Source organism: Mirounga angustirostris, unplaced genomic scaffold, assembly GCF_029215605.1.
Source record: "Mirounga angustirostris isolate CCGP_5_RB_7025 unplaced genomic scaffold, mMirAng1.0.hap1 SCAF_6, whole genome shotgun sequence".
NCBI classification, from domain to species: Eukaryota; Metazoa; Chordata; class Mammalia; order Carnivora; family Phocidae; genus Mirounga; species Mirounga angustirostris.
This window is the reverse complement of record NW_026991714.1, coordinates 75,477,138-75,500,234: the sequence shown is the minus strand read 5'-3', so window position 1 is coordinate 75,500,234 and position 23,097 is coordinate 75,477,138. Positions and strand designations below refer to the sequence as shown.

Sequence of the window (23,097 nt, the reverse complement as noted above, 5' to 3'; positions counted from 1 at the left end):
TCACAACAAAAACAGGCGGTAGACAAAGTTGAGTCTCGGCTCATTTGGTTGACCTCTGGCTCATGTCTCTACTGAACTGTAGAATTCTGGGGCTTGTTTTCTGACTGCAAAATTAAAGGGTTGGACGATATCAATATTAAGCAAATTTCAAACATTACAAAGATTTGAAAGACCAGCCTAATGAACCCAGGGACCTATCCTGTACATTTAATAATGGTTATTATTATTATAATATAAATATTTATAATATAATATATAATATAATATATAAATATAATATAAATAAATATAAATAATATATAATATAAATATTATTAAAGAAAACCTTTAATAATGAGGTTTTCTCCATGAAAATGTCCCAATTTGTTGACGCTGACTGAATGCTGCTTAAACATTTTTCCACTTCATGAGATTTTTTTTTTTCCCCTTATCATAAAAATAGTCCATACTCATTATAGAAATTTTGGAAGAAAAGAGCATCAAGCTCTCTTTATGTAGAGTAAGAAAAACTTACTCTAAACAGAGATCACATTTTATTATTTTCCAGTATTTTTACTGTGTGTAAAGAATTTCTCAGAATATTATTTGGAAGCTATATATAGCTTTGCACTCTCATTTTTAGGTCAACAACCATGTTTGGATGTCTCTCCATGTCTTTCTTTGAAATCCTAATTCTACATGACTATATAATTGGGAAATGGAAGGGTGACCATATTTTTTTGTGACCAGTAATATTTTATTGGACATTTAGGGTAGATCTATTTTTTGACATTATAAATTCCAGGATGATGAACATCCTTATATCTGAATATTTGTCCCCACTCATTAGGTCAGGGTATGGTCCATTTGATAGCTCCATACAGAAAGGAGGCACCCACAGCTGTATTGCTCACTCAATGGGTCTTATGTTACCATTTTTAATTTTGGATAAACTCACTTTCATCACAACTACTTTATATGCATTTTAAGGCAGATGCTACATCTTCTACTTCTATAATCCCAAGGCCTTCCATAACACACTGTGTTCAATAAGAGGGACTAAGGAAACAAAACACAAAAACAAAAAATCCTTTATGCATACTAAAGACAACCACTGGATTAAGAAAGCATTGGGACTGTCATAATTTATAAAAATTTGTGTCCTAATAATTTTTAGAAAATAGATTCAGGGTAATTGGACAACAGTGCTAATACACACCATATTTTGAATTATTTAAAAATAATATTTAAGTATGAAAAATACATAAATATAAGTATTTTAAAATATATGATAAAGTAGTCTACTTTTAAAAATATTTGGACTACTCGAGGGTGATCTTTATTAAATATATTTTTAGTTTTAATTTTACTAGAATTAAAATTGATGTAAACTAATCACACATTGGGTGGGAAGTTGGCTGAAAATGCTCATCTATGAAAATGTATTTTTCTGGCATTAAGGAGAAAATTCCAGATGGAAGGATCATCATAGGTCAGAGTTTATGACTCACATCATTAAAGAATTCTTGAAGAAAGGGTCAGCAGGATCTGATTTTTTTTTCTTTGACTCTCAAAAATATACTTGTTTTAGGAAATCTGGCAAGTTCAGTTAAGAATGAAAAAAGGGGAGAAGCACCACACATAATTCCATTGTCTGGAGGCAAAGACTGTTGACAAAGTAACAACATTGCAGCATACTTCCTTCCAAAATATTTCTATGTGGTGTTAACGCAAGTGTGAAGTTGAAATTCAATAAATTTTTATCAATATTTATTGAATGTCTACTAAATGCAGGGTATGGCATTAACTTTCCTTTATTCTCCAAGGTATTTTGATGAAATTTCCAGGTATCAATATCGAAAGATGTACTTTGTGATCTCTTTTTTTTTACAATAATTCAAAGGCTCACAGGCACAAAGTGTTGCATCAGTTGGGATATAAAAGACTGGCTCACGTTATTAAGTAACCTGCAAAATTCTATTTTTGACAGCTGTATTTGTCCTGCTAGTGATAACAGAGCACAAATTAGTCACCCTCTGGTTTTTGAGTTCTCCTTTTGCAAGTATTCAACGTTCAACCTCGGAGGCTGCAAAGATCCAACAAAAGAAATCCTTCAAAACCTAATTTAGCAAATACCATCAAATTTTAAATGGTTTTTTTATGGGTATGCTCCCAGAATTGTATTAAGCTGTTTCTTTATCTTAATTTTTGGTACAGAGATTTTTAAAAAAGGAAACCCGATGTTGCCCTCTTTTTGAAGGCTGAAGTGTGGAGAAGACTGAAGAGTCTCCCCTAAGTCTCAAAGCGCTGAGGCTGTGCCTCCAACATGCTGTTCTCCTTTTCCAGCCAGTTAATCTGGGCTGCTGACCAGTGACTAGATTGTGCAGATCCCAGGATTGCAACATCATGACTAGCAGAGTGGGAGCAGGACCTAGCCAGTATTCTGGAAATTAAGACCAAGAGTGGTTAAGGACATGCTGAAGGTCATACCACTTGTATGTGGCAAGGAGTGTATTAAACCACAGGTCTCCCATTTGAAGTCTTGGGTGACTTCCTATACTTTGCAGCCAAAATCAGGAGGGATTTTCCAATTCATTCAAAATGATTGAACCAAGTCATCTATGTATTTAGACCTTAATTAGAGGCTTTAGATCTGGATAGCTGGGTTTTAGAATTCTAGGTTTTACATTATGGAAGAATTTCTGACCCAATTAGTTGTTCTGCTAACAAATAAATAGTACTACTCAAAGTGAATCATGTTACAAAGTTTAGGCTCAACAAAATAGTTTTGCATGCCCTATCATGCTAATCTCTAAAATTGCAGTCATAAAGATAATATTATAACAGCTCTTAGTTCTGTAAATCTTGCCAGAAATTCTGACCAATAGCAGTGGAATTATAGCTTATAAATCATGGGCAAGGTACCTAACCTTCTTGTGCCTTGTTTTTCTTATCTGGAAACTGGAGATGATCATAGTGTTGTTGTAAGGATTAAATGAATGTACTTATATAAAGCAGCTAGAATGGAAGTGCCCACTAAATGTTTACTATTATTTAGTTGCTATTAACTTGAGGTTTCATTATTGACATTTTCTGCATGTAATTGAATATGTAAGTTCAAAGTAATAAGCTGATAGGCCATATATTTTTAGTTATTTTATTGGGAAAGATTTTTAATTATAAAAGTAAAACAGCCCTATTGATTTCTCTTCCTTTATACTGCAAATGTTCTTAAATCCTAGCATTAGGTTTGTAAAATTATCTCCATCACTATTTGAGTCTTTGAAAAATATTCTATCTGTAAACTTTTTACATAGCTGTAATAATATGTTACAATTTTCTGTCCCGCAGAATTTTTTAAAATGATTACTTAATGATCGAATGCTATTTAATTTGCAACAGGATTTTAAGATGGATGGAACTCTTTTTGGCCTCTGGCTTGGATATGAAATCAAGTCACTGGACCACCAAGCAGGATGAGGAGGTAGCAAGAAGCTGCTATAATTGTTTTACATTCTTGACAGAACACCTCCTTCCCGCTCCCCATCCCTGAGTTTAGGAAAGCAGTAAGGGAGTCTGAGAGGGGGTTTGGGAGTCCATTCAGAGATATTTGGAGACCACTGCTGGTGAGTTGTGGATTCTAATCTCCCCCAAGTGAAAGGAATTGTGAGGTGCATCTCAATTTATCTGAGGCAGGGGAAATAAGGAAACCACTCAGAGAGCTTGATATGCATCCTCTGTGTTTGGGAACACACTAGGCTGGTGGGTCTAACTCATTCCTGAAATACCTAATGGTGAGAGCAGTGGGTTCTCCTGCTTTGATGTTGGTGAGAAGGAGAGGTGGTTGCTTTGTGGCAACCGTCCCTCCAGGTTTTACTGGTCAGAGAATGTGTGAGTACTTTCGGGGGACTAGAGTTTGGCCACATGGAGGAATCAGGGGTTATCTTCCCTCTTCCCCAGGAGGGCTGCTTAGAGTGTCCAAAAGAGCTCTGCAGAAGGAGTTAGAGGCCCAGGAGAGTGGTGCCAGAGGAGAGCGAAGCCAGGTGAGAGATGCCTAACAATGGAATTAAGGACGTCTCTGATGATCCTGCCTACCTGCTGAGCCCAGAGAGCCCAGTGCTGACATACTGGGTCAAGCACACTCTGCCCCCTCTCTTTTGCTTTGATCCCTTCCTTCTGCCTCAGCTCTGAGTCAGAACGCATAATTAGCAGACTGGCATGGGAAATTATGCTTCTGAAAGCATAAAAGAACATAGAAATCACCATCTAACTGACATACTTGGGAAAGAAAATAGCTATAACTTTGAAGTTTTTATTACAGTGCACTAGACATATTATTATTTAGTGGAAGATTTTTTTATTACCTAAAAGTTACCAAAAAGCCATCAGACTTGCCCTGAATTTCATTTGGGGGGAAAGGAAGAACTAGTGTTTTGAAAAAAATTGAATAATTTACATTGTTTTGTGGTTAATTCTCATAAAGTTCTGCTTGTTGAATGTAATGATTAGATATTCATAGTTTACTTAATAATTTTCTTTTATACACTTAGGTTTGTGATATTGAGGTATTAAAAATAATGCCATGCTAGACAGGTTTATATGTATTCCTATCATTATATTTTGGACCATTAGAGATTTATTTCCAGAAGGCAAACATCCTTATGTATAAATATTAATAAATTGCTTTTCAAAAGGGTTTAAGTGCTTTCTACTACCACTGTTTGCATGAGTGTTTCAGATACAAAGAAGGTTAAAAGAAAAAAAGTTTAAGTATTTTTGGTAACATTTCTAACATAACTAAATGTAGTACCCTTTGTAACAATCTGACAAAGGAATATGTAATAAAAGGATGCTATATGTTTTATTGTTATCCAGATGAAATTTGTATTTGTAATAGCATATGGGTTTGGTTAAGTTTGAAAAGTATGTGGGTGAAAAACTACAGCTGGGAATTAAAATACTTTGTCTTACTGTAAAAAGGGCAGCATTATTTCTTCAAGTAAGATCATTAATATGCCTAGTACTAGCTTTCTTTTCTATGTGTCCTAACCTCTCTAAAGGAGGCTTTCATACAAACAGCAATAATATATAGATAATTCTTAACCAACAACTATGAATAGTCAGTTTTAGGACTTTTTCTTTTTCCTTTTTAAAAATGCTGAACATGGAGAGAAATTAGTACAGATCCTAAACTTGGCTGGGTAGGTATTATGAGAAAACATCATGGAATAGCTACGGTGACCAAAGGGTCAGTCCTGGGATCCCACATCCAGAAATCTTCCTGCATCTGAAGTAGAAAATCTCTCTGGAAACTAAGGCTAGTTCAGGGACAGTTTGTTCTCTGCTGATTCTTGAAATACTAGCATGGTTCTACTTCATAGAAAGCTTTGGGTAGTAAATTCCAATTGCCTTTTCATGTACCAAAGTGGTTTTTTTAAAGCTACGATAGTCTCTATGACCGTGAACGAGGATTCTGCTTTCAAATGACCAGTAAGGTGAAGCTGATAACCCCAGGTAGAAAGAACATCCTCTGCAGGGTCACCTACAACACTGAAATGATGTGACTTCTCCCCCATCCCCGTACCCTGCCCCCCCCCCCCCCCGGGGAAGAACATTCATCAAGAGTTACACAGCTGACCTTTCACATTTTGCATCTTAGGACCACGAATATTCCCACCATTCAGTGAATTCAGTGCTGGATCTCAGCAGATGTCACAAGAAGTTCCTACCTGGACCAAGCTATATCCTGTGCGCTGGATCAGTGCTCGGAGAGCTGCTTCCTTCTGGGTGCCGCTCAATCCATCCCCGGATTTGTGATTTGATTCCATTGAGAGTGATTATCAGCAAAAAATCAGGTTAATTAGGGTTGCTCACTGAAACCAAATTTAAGATAAATTAAGTAAATTACTGTTGCCAAACTTGTCCTTCTCATGAAGGGCATCTTTAGGAAACATTCTCTATAAATAAGTCATTAAGGTTAGAGCAACGAACAGCCACACACAAACACGGCTGGTGAAATGTCCTCATTAAAAAAGAGTTTTTTTGAAAAAGGTTCCATTTTAGTTGGAATTTAGAAGTCACAAATGAATAATACCCCTTCTCCAATTAGAACACAGATCAGTAAATCTCAATCCAATTATTTTAGAATGTCACCAAATGCTCAAAACAAATTAGCTCATGTCAATTAAAAATATGCAGAATGGTCCTTGCAGATGTGGGAAGAGAACGTGGTTCCAAACCAACTAGGATAGAGTATTAAGATCCTGAGAGATTGAGCTTTATCTGTCTACTCAATGTGTTACCTAAAATACTTATCTACTTAATCTCCAAAGAGAAATTTCTAGAATAGGGTGTGCTTGTGTTAGCTATATAGGAGTCATCATGCAAACTAGTCTGTGTAATAAAGGTGTCATGTGGGTTTTAAAACAACAACAATTTTTTTTTTTTAAAGTGGACCTGGATCATCTATCCCTTAGACCACTCAGGAGAGGACAGGAAGGCCTTTGCAAAAAAATGTAGAAATTCTAAAAGTTTACACATCTCCATGCTTATGTAGATATGAAGATGCAGTTTCAGCATTTTATCATCTGTGCTTTTTATTTGGGGACATAATTTGAACCCCATTGCAAATGTGATAATTGCTCCTAGTTAGAGGTTCACAGGGCAAAGGTGTGGTCATCCTGAATGGTCCAGGCCGCGGTGGCATGGGGGCTCGGCAAGCTCCCTTGCACAGAGCTCGGCAAGCTCCCATGCACTGACCTGCTTGTTTAGTGTCAGGGCTCAGGAAGGTTCTGTGCTGGGCTTTCACCCTGCCCACTGGGCTCTGCCAACCAAGACTGAAGAACGGTGTTACACAGTGATTTGAATCACATGCAGATTGAATGCTTTCAACATAGACCCTTTTAAGACTTTGCTGTGCATTGAGCTTTCCTACACTACTTTTGGTGGTCATTTAAAGATTCAGATAAATGGGCCATTACTAGTATAGGAAACGCATAAAAAATTGGGTGAAAAGTAAAGCAGAGGTGGTCGTGTCAATAAAAGATTCAACGTATTCTATTAAGGTAATAACTAATAGACAAACTCATAGACAAGCAGCGTCTAGCATTGTCTAGAAAGTAAGACTTCCAATAAAATATAGAGAACAAGAGAAAAAGGAGATTTCAGAGAGACTATTCATCAGTTGTTATAGGGACAGAATAACTTCATGCCTCACATGTAAGCATGGCCATTCCTGCCCTTGATAGTTCTAGTAATTCTTGCCTGTTTCTAACCCCGGCCAATTCCGTCTTTACTCATTCTTTCAAGTAGTATTAAGTCAGAGCTGTGTGCATATCAGCTTCACCCCTCCCAACCCGTTTTAAGGGACATCTATTAAGTTATCGGTTTCTGTTGCTGTCCTTGGCAAGAGGCAGTGATTTTCTTTCTTTCTTTCTATTTTTTTCTAATCCTAACTTTATATCTTGGCTAAGACAAATTTGAAACTATTTTTCAGATATTGGTGATTTGATACACATGTAGCATCCAGGTTAGGACACGGAGTTTTACTGAAAACTTTATAGTGTAAATCCTCTTTCTATGGATGCTACAGGGTAGGGGTGAAAGGAAACCTGTATTCAGCTTATTAGGCTAACTGGCTGCTGACTACAGTTCTAGAAATCTCTATGAAACAGTATAAATCCTCTTAAAAAATAAAACTACAAAAGACATTTGGAAGATTTCCAAAGAAACTAGCCTTTAGGACAACATGTAAATCTTGCACTTTCCCCAAATGTTGCTAAAATTGTCTTTTCAACAGGACATTCTCAACCGCCCCCCTGCCTCGCCCCTGTACTGGATTTAACCCGCAAAAGCAGGGAGGCCACCAGTGGACTGGAGTCTGGTGAGGTTAGTCATGTTGGTCATTGTGTGTCTTCCAGATGTTTGAAGGCAAAGTCTATTGTTTTTTGGCCAAGTTGTAGATTTGCTCTTTGCTGAGCTTCATCTTTTCCATCAAAACATAACAGTTCATGGTGAAATGACAAGTTTTATTTGCAAGGCCTACCTTCAGTTTTGGTTAATGATTAGTAAAGGTAACTGAAGACACTTTTACGTCAGAAAGGTCTTTTGATCACAGAAACTCACTCGGACATCGTTGAGAAAATCTCTATAACATCTTGATATAGCGTCAAGTCCGTAGAAATCAGGGCATAGAAATAAAATTCAGAATTTGCTATAAGAGACACCTCATCTTCAATGTTTATTTCTCAGAAGCAATCTCCTCTCCCAACACTGATCTAATCTGAGGGATGAACTTGGATCCCAGATAAATATTTTTTTTAAGCAAGTCACATTTCTCTTAAATTTGTTCAGTTTGGAAGAAAGATTGTGCAATACATTTTCTAATTTAATATCCCATAATTGTTCAGATCCCAGACCACTGCGTTTTGGAAGAGTAGTTCCCAGTGTAATTTATGGAGGCAGTAGGATTCAAAACTGATACAAAGTAGGCATTAGGAACATTGACGCCAAAGGAGAACACTCAGGAGTTGTAAGTATATGAGTATACTTCTCAGTAAGTATTACTTAGTCATTAAAAAATGTACTGAGTACCTACTGTCATTCAAGAATTTTTGACACTAGGAAAATAGCAGAGAACAAAACAAATCCCTCTCCCCCAAAAATTTCACAGAGTTTTCTAGTGGGTGAGAGAGAACCATAAACAAGTGAAATATGCAGGTCCTAAGGATAGTTTCTGAGGAGAAAAAAATAGAGATAAGGAATATGAAGTGTGTGGGTGGGAGGAGGGAGTGAAATGTTAGATGGTGTGATCCCGATGGGTGGATTTGTGAGGAGACCTGGTGACGTAAGGGATGTGTCTGGAGGAGACCATTCTGGGCAAAGAGCCGGCAAGCATGAGGGCCCTGAGGTGGGAGCTTCCTGATGGAAGAGGGAGCAGGCCTGTGTGGAAGGGATCGGGTTGAGGGATCGAGGTCAGAAGTGGGAGTTATCAGAGAGATAATGGTGGCCCAGGCCATAAAGGATCTTGCAGGTCACGGTGAGGATTTTGGTTTTTGCTCTGATATGGGAGGCCAGAGGATCAACAAGATGTTTAACGGGATCCCTCTAACACTGAAGAGAGTTGGGGCAGGGCCGGGATGGAGGGGAGTGATGCCAACACTCTCGTCCTGTTTTCATGAAAGAGTTTGTGATTTTGTTCATTAGGATATTTTTGTCATGGATTCTGATTTGAAAAAATATGGCATGAAAACACCACTTGTTTTGATTCCTGAGTTTTTTGATGCTCCTACATGTTGCATTCGAGGCAGGGCTTCACTCACCTCTGACCTCACTCTGGTCCGCAGACAGCTCACGGGGTGAAGGAGGGAGACCAGTCAGAAACCATTGCACCTTCTGGGCAAGAGGGAGCAGTGGTGGGCCAGGGGTGGTGAAGAATGGATATCTGTACTGGATGTACTGGATGCATCATGAGGGAAAAAAAATGAGGAGTCAAGGATGACATCCAGTTTTCTGGCCTGGGCAACTAGAAGAATAGAACTGCTATTAGCTGAGTTGGGGAAGAGCAAATTTGGGGAAGAGCAGGAGCTCTGCTGTTGGCATGCTGATTTTGAGATGCCCAGTAGATAGCCACATGGAGAGGCTGAGTGGACAGTTGGATCCACGAGCTGAAATTTCCTGAGAGAGTTCCAGGCAGGAGATACGATCTGGGCCTCTGGGAAGCTCTCTGCCTAGAGATGATATTGAAGCTGTGAAATTGGGTGAGATCATCTATGAGCTGCGTGTAGAAAGTAGGTCCAAGGACTGATCTCTGGGGCACTCCAACTCTTGGAAGTCAGGGAGATAAGGAGGAACCCATAAAGGAGAATGAGCTGGAACAGCCAGAAAGGCAGGAGGAGAATCAGGAGGAGGAGGTGGATGGAAAGCCAAGTAAAGAAAGGATGTTGAGAATAAATGAGTGATGAGATGGGCACGTCCTATCACGTCAAGTAAGAGGAAGCCTGAATAGGGATGTAGATATTTGGATTCAAATCCTCGTTCTGCCTCTGACTGTGTGCCCAGAAGGTTCCTTAACCTCTTGGCATCCTTGCATCCTCAACTCAGGAAGCAGTAGTATTTCTCTCAGGGTTGTTGTATTATGTGAATAAATGTGTTGAAAGAGCTTTCAACCCTCCCCCACTCTCCCCCCCCACCGCCACTTCTGGAAGAGGCAGGACCCTGCACAGGTCCCTTCCCTTCTCCCTCCTCCTTGTATTCCGTCTGAAAACAGGGTGAGGGAGGGGCTCACAATCCAGAAAAGTGGAGGACTCTTCTAGGTCTGCCAAATTTCTCTCCTCTGCCATTGATGTGTCCTGGTCCTTCGTGTGTTTTCTGAGCAAAGGGATACTTGGTTCAAAGGGATGCTCATCAGCAAACCTGCTGTATAAAGATGTTCCCCTCTTCTGTTCCTCTGCCTCCAGTCATTCTAGCGGAGACTCTGAGTCTCCATTTCCTTACGTATAAAGCATGAGGATAATAATAGTTCCTACTTCACAGGGTTGTTTTAAGGATTAAACATGAAGAGATTGAAAATACTTAAAGCCGTTCCTGGCATTTGATAACTGCCCAATGAGGGTTACCTATTAGATTATTTTACTTCTTATTATAATTAATCTCTAATTCCAAGGGGTAAAATTTCAAAATCAGTTTCTGGGAAGGTAAAGTCTCACATGTTTAGCATGACCCATCGTCCCTCCAGGACTAGACATCGTCCCTCCAGGACTAGATTCTCTTCCAGCCATCTCATTCCCTTCCCTGCCACTGGGGCTACCATGCTGTCTTACACTTGTCGGCTCTCTGCTTGGAATATCATTCCTCCCCCTTCCCTTCCCACATCTAACCTTCACTGTGTTGGCCCTGTTATCCTTCTAAATTGGATGGAAATGCCTGCTCTGGGAGCCTTCCTTCGATACCCTCTCTGGCTCACATCGGGTGCCACCACCTTCATGCTCTCAAGTGAGCTCGTACAGGCTGGTACTGTTGCACATGATGTTGTAATTATCTGCTTGCACGGCTGTCTTTCTCGCTACACTGTGAGCTCCCTGAGTGTGGGGACTGTGCTGGACTCCTCTTTCTTTGCCCAGAAGGCTTAGCCTGGCATTATGCTAAGTGCTCAATAAATAACTTGGAGAACAAACGAAAGGCCTTAGACTAGCATTTTATAAAGGACAGTAACTTACACTTGATCTGAAGTCAATTGAATCTGCATCTAATCTCCTACTATTTATTTTTCTTCTTGTTCCATTCACTTCCAGAAAGTTCTGTCCTGGAGTGAATTTGCGTTCTGTGAGAAATGGATGTCAGTGGTTTCACTGCATTTACAAATACGTTCTTGTCTTTGGGAGAGAGACAAGAAGAGTAAAAGTTAGAGTACAAAGTGATTGAAAAATAGAGTTGACATTTGAATTCACTTTTCTTCTTTTCAATGCCTTTCTGGTTTTAAATTTGCAACACTGGAGCCTACTTGATCCAGAAAAGAAGAGCCTAGAAGTTATTGAGGGTTCAAGATTTCTGCCTTCCTGAAAGTCACAGGTGGATTGGAATGAACATCTCACCTTGGTTGACACTTTTCAGTAGAAATTTCCAGAGTTCACTGTTAGGCAAGGTCAGAGCTGCTGTTCCTGACCCTTGACCCTGGTGGCTTCAGGTACCAGCGGGTCCTGGCTCAGGGAAGGTGGCAGGGAGACAAAGATAAGAAGGAGGCAAGGGAGAGAAGCAGGTAGGCGAGCAAAAGCTGACTTTTCTGCTTCTAGAGCTGTGAGGGGGATACTGTATGCCGCCCATTCTTTATAACCCCAGGCTATAAAGCAGAAAAGCATATGGAAAAATTGTACCTATAAATTGGGCTCGCAATTTGTGGAAGGAAAACTATGAGGGCATTGTAAGTGCTATTTGTTATCTAGATTTGCCCGAAGTTAGACAGTGTTGGAAGACGAACGCCCTAGCGGAGCATCAGTTGGTGGCTGTTGGCAACAGAGAAAGTGGGAAAATTTTTAAAATAGTAAATTGGGCAAGACAGACAAAGGTAAGAGGGGCAGGATGGAGAGGAAGGTTAAAGACAGAGATTCAAGTTAGCAGCTTTCTCGGTTTAAAAATGCAACGTGGGTGCCTGGGGGGCTCAGTCGGTGACGCGTCTGTCTTCTGCTCAGGTCATGGTCCCAGGGTCCTGGGGTCAAGTCCCACATCGGGCTCCCTGATCAGCAGGGACCCTGCCTCTCCCTCTCCCCCCCCCCATCATGCTCTCTCTTGCTATCTCTCTCTCAAATAAAAAAAAAATCTTAAAATAAAAATGCAATGAAGTAATTATCCTCAACTTTAACAAAAAGGTCCACAAGTATTAAAGGAATATCTACTATGTGCCAGGCACTGTGCTAGACGATTTAGTCAGGAAATAGAGTTTTGTTAATGTTAAAGTTTTTGTATGTATTTTATGGACTTTTTCTAAACGGGAGGAATAAGGGCATGGAGTGGACGGAAAGACTGTTTCTGACTTGGTAAGCAGAGGAGAGACGTTCCTCCATAACCGAGTGGGAGGCATTGGGGTCTGTGCGAGCAAGGTGGGTGATGGCTTCACGGGCCACTGGGACCTCTCCAGACCCAATCCGGGCTTCCCCAGTGTTTGTGCGCCCATGTTGCATAATAACTCTCACACAGCATGCGAATTGTATAACTGGTTTTATCACGAGTTCCAAGCATTTAATATCTCCTGGGAATTTTACACAGAAGGAGTTCCAATTGTATCGACATGGCCTGTGAAGGATTGATGACCAAAGTTTATGCATTTGCCTACTGATGCTAAGTAAATATTACTGTGCATTACTTGATAAAGAAATAGAAACTAGCTCTAATGTTCTCCCTGGAAATGTTTACAATCGGTCTTAAGTTTACTTTGGAAGTGAATTCATGTGATAGCTCTTTAGTTGGCCAGGTATCATGAACCATGGCAAAATTAACAGAGAATATGCGTACATAAAATTCCAGAATGTGGCCATAAAAACATCCCACCAAGTCCCAATATGTGGCATCTTATTTTTAAAAATCAATATATTGGGGCATCTGGGCGGCTCAGTCGGTGAAGTGGCTGTCTTCAGCTCAGGTCATGATCTCAGTGTCCTGGGACCCTGCTTTCTCTCTCTCTCTCAAATAAATAAATAAAATCTTTAAAAAAATCAGTATATTATCAGCCAAAAAATTAAGTTAACCAGAATTCCTTCTCTGTTATTAAGGCATTAGTAATGAATCATACATTAATTTGGGCCTGGGCAATTTGGGCCTAGACAAGGCTTAAAATAAAGAAAAATGATAGTTTTTCATAGTAGATATAGTAACTTGAAATTATTGAAAAAATCCCCCTTCTATACTAGGCTGACATGTCTTCAGAGAAAGACAAGCTTACGTTGAAATTTCCATCCGGCCACCATGATTTTAATTTTTCTTTTTTTTTTTTTTTTTAAGATTTTATTTATTTGAGAGAGAGAGCACTAGCGGGGTGGGGAGGGGCAGAGACAGAGGGAGAAGCAGACTCCCCGCTGAGCGGAGAGCCCGATGCAGGACCCGATCCCAGGACCCCGAGATCATGACCTGAGCCAAAGGCAGCCGCTTAACCAACTGAGCCACCCAGGCACCTCATGATTTTAACTTTTCTAAGACCCTGGTTCTTATTCTAAGAACAGGAGCACTGATACCTAAACTTGAAGGGTATTGTTGGTTTGTTTTTTGGTCTTTTAGCAAAAGAACCAAATAAATCAGATAATGGATATGAGAGCACCTAATAAAGTCCTGGGCATTCAGAAGATGCTCATTAAATATTTCCTTCTTGTTCCTTGTCTGCTGCTTTGGTTGCCTCATCTTAGCATCATCTGGGTTCTTCTGCAAAGCTATTCTCCTTTCTAGAAACTGTCCGAGGGAAAGAGAAATGCAGTTTTGAAAGTGTTATATTGACTTCTTTCATGTTGCTTCCATAACTGATCTGGTTGTTTCTTGTCTTTGTTGTCACTTCTCAGTAGGAAATATCCCTAAGTCTTCAGTGTGTGTGTGTGTGTGTGTGTGATAGAGCACATTAGCATTGTAATGAAAATTAGACACAATCTAAATATCAGTGATTAAGAAATATTTGAATAAGTGGTGGTACAGTGCATCTAATAAAACAACTGTTCTAGTAGAATATATAATTCAGATAGATATTTGTGAATAGAATCAAGTAAAAAAAAAGGTTAAAAACAGCAGTGTAGTCTGATTTCACTTTTGTTAATTTTCATATTTGTAAGGCATTATAAAAGTCTAACTAGGTAAACAAATCAGTTTGCCATTCTCCTTTGACTATTTTTAGCTTTATATAATATATAGCCCTTACTCTAATAATATAAAAAGTAAGCTAAGTGATGCTAATGAATTGTCAATGAGAATAAGTCATCAAAGACTAAGATGTGGCCAAGATTCTATTCTGGGGAAACTGTTGATCATTAATTAGAAAAAAATACTGAAAATTACGACAAAGGTCCAGCTAAAGAGGCCAGGAAGAACAGAACAAAGTAGATGTAACGAAATCAGAAGGAATCAAAAGTAAATCAGTAAGACAGAAAAATCTGTAGACTTGATAAATGTGAGAGCTGATTGAAAGACTGGTAAGTTAGCACCTCTGGCCATCTTGACAAAGTAAAAAGGAGAAATCTATTTTAAAAAACAGGTGGGAAAAATGGGTATAACCACAGATGAGATACTCTTGACTCTTGATACTTTTATCAATATATTGACAAATACGGAGGCAATGATCAGTTACCTAGAAAACTCGAGGGTGAAATAAAAATTTGAATAAGCTAAGAACCACACACTTGTAATGAAAGAACTCACTGTCTTCTTCCTAAATAACACAAGGTCTGGATGGTTTTATTGGGCAAGTTTTACAAATCATTTAAGAAACAAATAATTATTTCATTATATAAAGCTTTTGAAGCATACAAAATAATGGAGAACTTATACTAAATCTGTCAATTTCATATCTCTGATACAAAGCCAGACAAATATATCACAAAATAGAAAACTATAGACCCCAATATCACATATAAGTTGAGATATAAACTACAGCAAAGCATCAAAATACTAATATACAATAAACACAATGCATTTATCACCAAAATACAAAGATTATTCAATTTTAGGGATTCTATTAATTCATTTCAGTGACAAGGAAGAAAAAACACAATCATCCCAGTAAATTAAAACTGGCACTTAATAAAATTCAACACCCACTATTGGTTTAGGGAAAAAAAACCTTGTTAAGTTAGTAATAGAATAAAACATCTTTAAATTGATGAAGAACATTAGAAACACACAGCAAATAAACTTAATAGGGAAGTACAGCAATCATTCATTCTCATTAAAGACAAATCAACTGTGCAGAACAATTAGAATAAAGGAATACTACAAGAACAGTAAAAACAAGTTTGTCATTGAAACAGAAATGGCAAATGAAACGAGAAGATCTGAACAATATGAACAAAACTCGTAAGAATAAACGTAATGTGAAGTATCCAAACTCTACAAAGAAAATGATAAAATTATACTGAAGGATGTAAGGCCTGGATACATGGAAGTGTTATTATTGAAAAGTATCTGTTCTTCCCATATTATTAATCTAAGGCAAACCAGTTTAAATCTCAATAAAATTATTTTTAAATTTGACATATTGGGTCTAAAGTTCACCTTGCAGGAAAAACATTCAGGAAATACCACAGCATGTACTGAGTGTATAACATTCCTGGGAACTGGACTCATTAAAAGTTAAAATTAAAACAGACGTAGGAATAGACAAATAGATTAATGGAAAGAAAAAAAGAAGTCTAGACCTATACTTTTGTTTGTGTTGGAGTTTGCTGATAGGTGTTATTTCAAAGGATAGATCACAGACACTTTGAGAAAAAAGCTGGCCTACCATGGCACAGCATATACCAAAATTGTAAGTGGATTAATGAAAAAATCTTTAAAAACACTGTATAACTACTGGAAGAAAAGATGGGGGAACTGTTTTTTTTTTTAATTAAAAAATGGTTTTTTAAATAATCTTGTGATGCAGAAGGGCTTTCTAACCAGGCATATCAACCACCACAAATGAAAAGACTAACAGATTTGGGGCACCTGGGTGGCACAGTCAGCTAAGCATCTGACTCTTGGTTTCAGCTCAGGTCATGATCTCAGGGTCATGAGATCCAGCCCCCATGGAGCCAGGTCTCAGGCTCTGTGCTCAGCAGGGAGTCTGCCTCGGATTCTCCCTCTCTCCTTCTCCCTCTGCTCCTCCTCCCCATCACGCGCATGCTCTCTCAAATAAATCTTAAAAAAAATTATAAATATCTGTAATGGTACAATAAAAGTTAAAAGGAAGCCACTGACAGGAAGAAAACGATTGCTATTTTTATATAATAGACTAAGAATCAGTATCTGTAATATACAAAGAGTACTTTTAGATCAATAATGAAAATTGATTGAATAATGATTTGCCCACATCAGTGGACAAATAAGCAAAGAGCACAAGCAGTCAATTCACAGAAAAAAAAAAGTTTGTAAACTTATTTAAATATAGTCATCAGATCAGAAAATTTAAGTTAAAACAAAAAACCAAGATACCTTGGCTTTGCCTATTACATAGCAAAATTTGAAAAGATATCAAATAATAAACAGAGCTAACCTTTCCTAAACACTTATTATATGCTATATTCCAGAAACTTTAAACCAAATTCATTTAATCCTCATAAAAACTTAATGGGGTAGGTATTATCATTCATATGATGCAGGTAATAAATAAAGTGAAGGAGGTTGGTTAATGTGTCTGTCCAAGGTCACCCAGGTAACAAGTGGCAGACCCATAATTTGAACCCAGGTACTCGGGCCAGAGTCTGTGCTCCTCATTACTATATTCAAAAATAGGTGAATGGTGCAGAAGGAATAGGGAGATTATCATATCTATCCAGCTTCTCTTAAAGAGTTTCTGTGAGGAACCCCATGATACCACAAGGAAACCGATGAGGCGGTTACTGTGAGTTTGTGTCTTCTTCCATAGGGACAAATGGTTTTGGTCATCTAAAGCACTATGGTAACTTAGCCTCTTTGCTGGAAAGAAAATGAGCTATTATCATCTGAGTAGTGCTGAGGGTAGACTGTGTGATGGTTCACCTGGACACATTCAGGACCTGACCCCTTGGACATGGTCCAAAATGGATACATGGTCATTGCCAGCTCTCTGCTCTGCACTTGGTCATACCCCCCTGAAACCTCATTCCTCATGCTCCTTGGCAGAATGTGGAGCCTTCAGAGAAGACCAGGTGATGTATCATTGGCAGGATGTGACTTGGATTCCATGTTAATTTCTATTCTTAAGTTTAAAGCATTGGTTCTTTTTTCTCCTTGACTTTTAGCTCTTCTGGATTGTAGATAGCCAGAGAGGAGGGCGCCCCTATGGGCCAGACACCTGATGTGGGGCATTGATGGCTAACCCACACAGGACTTCCAGTAGGCACCAAACACAACAACTTTGGGGGTGGGGTCTTCTCTCTGTCCCTCTGCCTCCACCTTCAAATGTCCATAGAGTTCCTCTTTTCCTATCTCTTACTCTATTTATTTATTAAATTCTTTTTTTTTTTAAAGATTTTTAAATTTATTTGAGAGAGAGAATGAGAGAGAGAGAGCACATGAGAGGGGGGAGGGTCAGAGGGAGAAGCAGACTCCCTGCTGAGCAGGGAGCCCGATGCGGGACTCGATCCAGGGACTCCAGGATCATGACCTGAGCCAAAGGCAGTCGCTTAACCAACTGAGCCACCCAGGCGCCCATCTCTTACTCTCTTTAATCCTTGACTTTGTTCTCTCTCCTCCCTTGGTGACAGCCCTGACTAACGAGGTTGCTGATTCCACCTGAAAGGTATAGCCTACTTTTAAGACAAGGTGTTAACAGCTGTAGAGGAGCAATGCTGATAGATGCAATTTTGTCAAGAAACTTTGGGCCAGGTGATACTTTTATGACTGTTTGTTGATGTTTAAATCTATACACCATCTTAGGGGCGCCTGGGTGGCTCAGTCGTTAAGCGTCTGCCTTCGGCTCAGGTCATGATCCCAGGGTCCTGGGATCGAGCCCCGCATCGGGCTTCCTGCTCCTCAGGAAGCCTGCTTCTCCCTCTCCCACTCCCCCTTCTTGTGTTCCCTCTCTCGCTGTCTCTCTGTCAAATAAATAAATAAAATCTTAAAAAAAAAATCTATATACCATCTTATTTGGAGTCATTTGAAGTCCTAGATAGAGTAACTTAAAATAGCAAAACCTAAGGCACTAGGGAAATTGCACTGTTGTAAAAATATCTATGGAGAAAATAAAACTATACCAGAAAAAATTCCATTGGAACTACTGACTTAAAGTTATCAGAAAAAAGGAATAAGCAGACGTATAATAGACAAATGACTGTATTGTAATTTTTGTGTGTGTCCTTGTCTGGGCAGATATGTATATACATACTTATCTACATACACACACTCGCCTGGACTAAATCTCAGCATTACAAACATGCAAGGAGTGAGAGGTGTGTCCTTCTAATTTTTTTGTTCTTTTTATTTTCTTAAGTACTAATTCAAAATCAGGAATCAGATACAATCTCATTTGAAAAGAAAAAGTTACCCAAACTCTTGGGAGAGTTAAGCATGTCCATCTGGTGCACAGATCATCATTCTTGCAAAACAGTCCTGACACCTAGACATCCATTTCGTTTTGTTTGAGGGGAAGTTAATTTCAAATAGAACCATATATTTTCATTTAAAAACTGTATTTAAAACTGCATAATTTGTGTTCCAATGGGAATACCTCCCACTTTTTAGCATATTCTGAAGTAGATAGAATAGAGTAGGAACATTTGATCTGCTTCAAAAGACATTTCACATTTATTTGCTTAAAATGCCCTTTAAATTATCAACAAGAAGCCATTAAATCCCTGGGATTTAGCTTGAAACTGTAAATTACGCAAGGAAACGCAGATGAGAAATCATTAACCTACACATGCTTTGTCAAAATAGAACTTTCAGATTTAACTGCAAGCATTCCTGGATTTTAGCAAGTCATATTCACTCTGTTAAATCTCCCCCTCCTGAATTTTTTAAAAAGATTTTATTTAGTAGAGGGAACACGTGCATGAGCACGAGTGGGGATATGTGGGTGGGAGGGGCAGAAGGACAAGCAGACTCCCTGCTGAGCGGGGACCCCACCCGCCACAAGCAGGGCTTGATCCCTGGACCCAGGGATCATGACCTGATCCAAAGGCAGACGCTTAACCGACTGAGCCACCCAGGCACCCCTTATCATGCTCCAAAAAACAACTTTACTGTAATCTTCTGCTCAGAGGATGTGTCCAGTTTGAATGAATTCCTTAATCGTGACTTGCCATAACTTGCTAAGCAGGGCCCTATCCTTAAAATATCGTACCACTATACAGCATACTCCAAACTGGCACTAAAAATAAAATCATTTAAGAATAGCTTTTGTCAACACGAGCTGACAGCAGATAAGAGATGCAGGAGCTATGGAGAAAGAGCAGACTCCCTGCCTGGCTTTACATAATAATCACTTGCACTGGGGCAGCATCCTCCCCACCCTAGAGGGATTCAGATTCACCTGGTCTGGGAGAGGGGCCTGGAAATGGTTAGTTGTAAGCCTCCAAAGTGGTACTGATTGACAGCTGAGTTGAGAACTGCTGAATGAAGCTCAAGTCTATACGTGTTAAATGTCAAAACAAAACAATGAACAGTAATTGAATTTATCCCATCTGCTAAAGAGACGGGATAGATATGTAAAGAACATTGTATTAAAGAGAAAAAAAAGCCTATGAAAGAAAGGTAGACACTAGATGATAGGACAAAAGGGGGAATGATTCCATATTTTCTCTAATAATTGTTTACATTTTCATCATTCCTAATGAATAAATGTTTTCCTAATGCTAGTGTTTAGAAATGCCAAAAAAAAAAAAAAATCACATTCTTACTAGCTTCTGGCTCAAGTGTGATTTGTTTTCAACTCTTTTTCTATGAGCACTGACCAGTAAGTTGTTTATATTCCCACTGTGACTTGCTGGGCCTCATTCCCACGCTGCTTTCCACAGTCTCCCTGGCTGAGACAAACTCAAGCTGCTCCCTCTGGGAGGATGTAGTTATATGGGTGTATATATGTCTGAACTCCCAAGCATGTGTGTGTGGACATGAATGTGTATATACACATGGATGTGACCCAACTCCTGGCAGCTAGTGTTGGTAGCATGATATCACACGGGAGACCTCTCCATACACCCCTTTCCTTTTGTCACTGGCTCTGACCCCACAAACTCCTTTCCAAATCCTTCAGCCTCAGCTCAGCTTGAATAAGATGATCAGAAACTCTGAAAGACCCTCATAAGTGACCAGTTGTTGGTAACACTGCAGATCGAGAGATGAACACGTTTTTTAATCCAAAAATGATTTGGGAAATCATTAACAGCAGGTGGAAACTGCATGTGTTGGAGGGTGGAGTGGGTGGTGAGGAAGAAATGCAGAGCTTTACAATCAGACAACATATGAACTCTATACCCCATTAAGGTTCTACTCTGATGGCTAATTTTATGTGTCAACTGGACGGGGCCACAGGGTGCTTAGACATTTGGCCAAATATTATTCTGGGTATGTCTGTAAATGTCTTTCTGGATGAGATTAAAGATAGACTGAGTAGGGCAAATTGTCTTCTCCAAATGTGGTTGGATCTCATCCAATCCATTGAAGACCAGAAGAGAACAAAAACGTTGAGTGAGAGAGAACTCTGCCTTCCCAGGGACATCCATCTTTTCTGGACTTTGGACTTTTACTGAAACACTGGCCCTTGCGTCTCATGCCTGCTGGCTTCAGGCTGGAAATACACATCGTCTGGCCTGGGTCTCCAGCTTGCCAACTTCAGGGTTTGGGGTTTCTCAGTCTCCATAATCATGCAAGCCAACCACTTACAATAAATCCCTTTAGATGGACAGATAGATATATCTGAGAGGTGCTAGTCACTAGTACTGGTATCTTACAGGTACTAGAACAATGACAACAACAGAACCATTTTTGTATATGTACTGATTGGAATACCAGTTCTGTTTCTCTGGAGAACCCTGGCTAATACGTATACATAAATGGCTTCAGGGTGGTCATGTGCCCAGTAACTGTAAGATCAGGCTACAGATGGCTATTGTGTTCTCTTCACTTAGTAATGATACCCAACTCTTCCCACCATGTCCCACTCTCTTAAGGATCCCTGGGAAAGAGAATTGGCAGAGGTTAGAAATTCTAGGATGGCATAGTTTAAGAAGAACAGAATGTCTTTGCATCTATGTTTAATTTCTAAGTTGACTTACAAATTGGGAAAGTGGTAATCACAGCATGCCATGTAGATGTTTCTCAGTCTAAAAGCAGATGTTTATTCAATAGCCCTGGGACCAATTATTTGTGTGGCAGATTATAGGGGCCTGATGAGCTATGAGTGCTGTATTTCATTCATCCTTGTATTCATGTTATTATGTCTCTTTTTTTCTAGTGGAGATTGTCCTTTTGAACTTAATTGCTGCATCTGGTCTCCTCAGACCAATTTGGAAAAATTAGATTGAACACTCAATTCTCACCAAGATTGCCAACCACTAATTAATAAAATATGTTTGATCCTCGAGTGGAGCTTACAAAAATCCAGCTATCTAAAGCTCTGTAGTACAGTAGCCCTGAGGTGATCTGACACTCGTAATGAAAGGCAGCCTTATGTTCCCTTTCAAGAAACTGGATTATGGAAGTTCTGATTTTATGCTAATTTTCATGCCTTGGCATAAATTGTCCTTATAAGTTCTTTCTCCTTATGTCTAGTCTGCCACTGAGTTCTGATACTTTGCCTTTCTTTTGAATTCCCACGGCCATTAATTATCATGTATGCAACCATCATTTCATACCTGGATTGTTGTCTTACCTTGACCTCTGGCCTTTTTTTCTAACTCTAACATCCTCTGCGTAACACTCGTTAATTTTCTTGACCATTTTATTATGTTACTTTCTATTTGAAGACTTTCCATGGCTCCATATTCTACAACCCTGTCAACCAATGTCATCACCTATCAAACGTACCCAACTTTATATCAACTTCCAGTGGATAGCTTCTCTCTACTCAGACTAGTCCAGAAGCCTAAGAATCAGGAGAAGAAGGGAGATGGGGACTCTAGAGGACAGAGGTAGAAGTGAAGACAGCCTGGGTGGTGGGGGAGTTGAGTATGGATGGGATGCTGAATGCATGATGGAGTGTCCTTGCTTTATTACTAAGTCAGCATAGAACGCTAACAGGTTCACCTGTGCACTTTAGGAAGGAGACGCCTTGAGTGTTGCTGAGAATATATAGAAGCAGAAGGACTAGTATAGGGACAGGTGAGAAAATGAAGAGAGGGAGGACCATCCCCTGCCCAAGGACAGGCACTCATCTTTTTATTTCCAGCCCCTCCACCGAGCCTGGCACTTAGTAGACACTTCATCATACATATTTGCTAGACTGAGTGGAAATTTCATACAGCCTCTCTGACTACTCCAGACTTGGTTCTCTCTGTCCTAATTTTCTAGTGTCACCACATGATAAAACACACAGTATTTTGCCCTTTGTTGTTCATTCTTGATTTCCAAGTGAGGAGGGTGGCCCAGTAGAGATACCATGGGATCATGGATTCAGACTGACTCAGATTCCAATGTTGAAGCTCTACCCTTAAGAACTTCATAAACTTGGATCAAGTTGTTTACCCAGATCCCAGCTTCTTCTTTTTGAAATTAGGGATCATGATGCCTGCCTCATTGTGTTGCCATAGTAATACAAAGAGATAGGACAAGTACATAGCAGAGTAGGATATAGGGCACTCAATGCTGTTTTTCTTGGTCTCTTCTACCTCCTGTCCTGCTCTCCCCAGTTAGGTGGCTCTGTTATTCAGCAAACAATAGGGTGAATCTGTTATGTGCAGAGCAGTGTGTTAGGTCTGTGCATTGAAAAAGAAATAGGATACCTTTTTTGCCTTTCAGGAACCCTCAATGTAGCAT

The 23,097-nt window shown here is 39.4% G+C and overlaps 1 protein-coding gene across 1 annotated transcript in view; it reads right to left on the bottom strand.

Annotated features, from left to right (window-relative positions):
• The window catches only part of A1CF (APOBEC1 complementation factor), a 75,753-nt gene that overhangs the window by 45,036 nt on the left and 7,620 nt on the right, over positions 1-23,097 (bottom strand). The window contains exon 2 of the mRNA XM_064593532.1: positions 5,709-5,852. Coding sequence (XP_064449602.1) covers positions 5,709-5,807 — 99 coding nt within the window. The 5' untranslated portion in view covers positions 5,808-5,852. The remainder of the gene's footprint in view (positions 1-5,708; positions 5,853-23,097) is intronic.